At 50.4% G+C, this 3,980-nt stretch overlaps 1 protein-coding gene across 1 annotated transcript in view; it reads left to right on the top strand.

The window, feature by feature from the left end:
• Nucleotides 1-677: 677 nt before the first annotated feature.
• The window catches only part of BNIP1 (BCL2 interacting protein 1), a 16,725-nt gene continuing 13,422 nt past the window's right edge, over nucleotides 678-3,980 (top strand). Inside the window, exon 1 of the mRNA XM_004696792.2 lies at nucleotides 678-765. Within this exon, the coding sequence (XP_004696849.1) occupies nucleotides 682-765 (84 nt within the window). The 5' untranslated portion in view covers nucleotides 678-681. The remainder of the gene's footprint in view (nucleotides 766-3,980) is intronic.

Genomic DNA, 3,980 nt, shown 5'->3' with positions numbered 1-3,980 from the left:
CGCCACCATTTCTTGGGGTCCTGCTTTTACTGAATCCATGAAAACTCCTCCAGGGAATGTCATAGTGTTGGTTCAACTAGTGCACATAGGGAACCACTAGGGAACCATGGCTGTGAGCAGGGCCGTAATGTGATCAAGCTCTGCATTCTGGAAAGATCCCACAACAGTGTAGAGAAGGGACAGGAGAAAATGAAACAACTTTCTTTGAATTCCACTTTAAAAAACAAAAAAAAAAAAACCCTATTTTTTCCTTTTACTGCAATTTATACTCTAGAAACTAAAAAATTCAAAAATGAGAATTTTTAAATTTGTTAAGTTTCATCTCCCAAAGCTATACCAGTTACGTAGTACTTTTAGGTTCCTTCGTTGTTTTTGTTTGACCGGTTCGTTTTTCTTACATTTAAAGCGGTATTAGAAGGGGGAAAGACATAGGCAGAAGATGGGGAAAGGCCACCCTTCGAGCGTCTTACATTAGGCGAGGCTGACCTTTCCCCTCCACTGGTCAGGGGCGGTCAGGAGCATGCGCGCGGTTCCCGCCGGCCTCCCTCTCCCGCCACCCTTGCTCAAGCCGACCTGCAGGGGGCGCTGCGGGGCGGGAAAGAAGGCGGAACGGGATAAAAAAAAAAAAAAAAAGGATGTGAACTTTGGGCACCGCCGCTGCCCGTAGTAGGCGTCCCCAACATGGCGGCTCCCCAAGACGTCCACGTACGGATCTGTAATCAAGAGATTGTCAAATTCGACCTGGAGGTGAAGGCGCTTATCCAGGTACGAATTACCAGCCCCTTGCGGACGCCAACCGCCCTAACCCGAGCTCCGCCAGTTCTCTCGGTGCTCAGCGTCCGCACTCCCGAAATTCCCCACTTAGTGCTTCGCGGTGTGGGCCGCGCCCCCTGGCCGAGAACCCCTAAGTTGTCGCCGTTTGCTCCCGTCCCCGTGCTTGTTGGCCTTGATCTTCCCTCCGGATGCTCTTGGCTGGCTCTGCGCCGCCCTTATCTCTCGCCCCGCAGCCCGCCTCCTCTAGGCGGACTTCCTCCGTGTGACCTGCTCACGTCCCACCTGACCTGACCTTTGCCCCGCCCCTAGCCGCAACTCAACTGTCACCCGTGCCCTCCCATCCCCCCCCTGTTGGTACCCCGCACCGCCCTCCACCGGGTGGTGACCCGACGGCCATTGGCGCTGCCCGCCGGGCACGAGGCCCCGAGCGAGCGGAAGGGAAGGAGCCGGGACCCCCCACGTGAGGATGGAGTGGAGCGCCCGGCGGCGGTCGGAAGGCGGCCCCTCCAGCGGGAGCCAGCTCCAAGCGCCCTGCCGTCGGCCGAGCCCGCACGGGGTCCCGCCTTAGAGACCTTGTTGTCTTGGGCCGCCCGCAGCTAGTGCCGCGAGCCGGCTGTTTCAGAGGCAGTAGTGCAGGAGATCGCTTGGACGTCGAGTAAGAATGTAAAGGAAAGCCTAAAACTTAAGTATTTTCGTTTTCATAATGATTTTTTAAAAGATATTTTTGAGAGTATACATAGCTGAACAGGGACCGGTCCAACAATTGTTATGTGTACAGTTTAATGATACTGATCCATTCCTGTGCCTGCCGCTATCCTCATCCTCCTTTTGGACATCGCCCCTCCAGCACTGACACGGTTACTGCCCCCTAGTTTCCTATCGAACCCTCCCTCCGGTTGCTGTTAGCCATCTACACGAGCTCCCGCAGATAGATTTCAAAAGAGCACAGTGCTCACGGCAGCCAGCCATCCTGTACTCGTGGTTAAGCCCAACTTTCGTTTCTTTTTAGGAAAACTCCAGAGGATGTTTATGGTTCAAGGTTTAAATATCATCTTTGAGCAGTCATATCAGGGGTTCATCCCGCCTCCATGGCTCCAGAAAGTCTGAATTCCATGAGATTTTGAAAGTAGGTTCTGTAGTTTCTCCCTTTGGATCGGGATTCTGGTATAGACTCTTGGATCAGAGTGTTCATTGTGAGTAGCTAACAGTCTTCCTGAGTGAAACCTGTGCCATCCTCACAGCTATGGCCAGTTTGAGCCTGTTGCTCCCCCCCAGGGTCTCCCACTCTGCCCCTGGCCCGGGACTTCATCAGGCATGACGTCCTTCTCCAGACACTGGGCTCTCCTGACAACATGTCTAAAGTGCATGAGGCCATGTCTCGCTGCCCTCACTTCTAAGGAGCTCACTGGCTGTATTTCTTCCTGGACAGATTGATTTGCCCTTTTGGCAGTCCAGGGCACTTCCAACGTTCTTCAGCACCACAGTTCCGATGCATCAATTCATCACCTGCCATTCATTTCTCTTTTCCAACTTTCATGTGATTGAGAAATACCCTGGGCATGGGTCAGGTGCATCTGAGCGCCCAAAGTGACCACCGTGCTCCTAGCCACTTTAAAGGAGTCTGTTGCAGCCAGTTTATCCAGTCAGTCCAACACGTCATTTGAGTCCCCAACTGCTGCTTTCATGGACATCAACTGTGGTGCCAAGTAAGTGAGACCCTCGACGTTAGTCTTTTTTCTCTTCATCATCATACTGTTTTTGGTCGGGGTGTGAGGACCTGTTTTTCTATGTTGAGGTGTGATCCATACTGAAGGCTGTAGTGTTCGTTTTCATCCGCAAGTGCTTCAAGTTCTCAGCTCTCAGCAAGCAAGGTTGTGTCATGTCCATCGATTATTCATGAGTCTTCCTCTCATACCACATTTTTCTTCCTATGGTCCAGCTTCTCAGATGATCTTCTCGGTGTATCCATTGAATAAGTATGGTGAAAGACTTCAACCCTGGCACCAACCTTTCTTGATGCGAGTCCATGCAGCATCCCTTTGACTATTCTGCATCAGCACAATGAAGTGGTCTGGAATTCCCCTTCTTCCCGATGTTATTCCTAATTTGTTGTGATCCACACAGTGGAATGGCTTCACATAGTCAGTAAAGCACAAGTGAACATCTTTAAGGTGTTCTCTGCTGTCTTGCTCTGCAAGATTGATCTGTTGTCACCAGTGATGTCACTTGTTCCACATCTTCTGAATCCAGCTGACATGTCTGGCAGCTCCCTGTGGTGCACTGCTGCAATCATTTTGTGAGTTACCTTCAGCAAAGCTTTACTTGCAGGTGACATTCATAACGTTGCTAATTTCCACATTCATTTGGCTCACCTTTCTATGAATGGTTACCAAGATGGATCTCTTCTAGTTCATGGGCCAAGTGCTTGGTTGGTCAGTTTCTTGGTAGAGAGGAATGAGCCCCTCCAGTGCTGTACTCACTTTCAGAAACATCACAACATTCCTACACCCTTGCTTCAATCCGGTACCTTCAGTGCACCTTGAACATCTTCCTTCAACACCATCACTTTTTAAGGATGCACTGCCTCTTGAAGGACCGCAGCCTTTAGTATGGATTACAACTCAATGTAAAGAAAGCCGAAGTCCTCACAACTAGACCTGTAGGTAACATCATGACCAATGGAGACAAGACTGAAGTTGTCAAAGATTTTTTTCTTGCTTGGATCCACAATCAATGCTCCTGGAAGAAGGAGGTAAGAGATCAAACGTTGCAGTGCATTGGATAAATCTACCCAAGGCCTCATTAAAGTATTGAAAACCAAGGGTATTACGTTGAGGACCAAGCATGGTGTTTTCCATTGCCTCATACGCAGGTGAAAGCTGGATCGTGAATAAGAAGACTGACGAAGACTCGATGCACTTGAAGCACGGTGCCAGAGAAGAACATTGGAAGTAGAGGGACTGCCAAAGGGCAAACTGATCTGCCCTGGAAGAAGTACAGCCAGGATGCTCCTCAGCGTCAGGATGACAAGACTTTGTCTCAAGTATGTTGGCCGTGTGGTCAGGAGAGACCAGTCCCTGGAGAAGGACCTCATGCTTGGTAATATAGTGGGGCGGCCAAAACGAAGTGGATGAACTGACATGGTGGCTGTTTATCGATGGGCCCAAACATGAGTGACCCGTCCCGCGGGTCATCTAACAACGTGG

The sequence above is a fragment of the Echinops telfairi genome, unplaced genomic scaffold (genome assembly GCF_000313985.2).
Source record: "Echinops telfairi isolate 266 unplaced genomic scaffold, ASM31398v2 ScPeMD7_7469;HRSCAF=8507_0, whole genome shotgun sequence".
Taxonomy (NCBI): domain Eukaryota; kingdom Metazoa; phylum Chordata; class Mammalia; order Afrosoricida; family Tenrecidae; genus Echinops; species Echinops telfairi.
The sequence above is the reverse complement of the archived record's forward strand: the minus strand, read 5'-3'. Positions and strand labels throughout refer to the sequence as shown.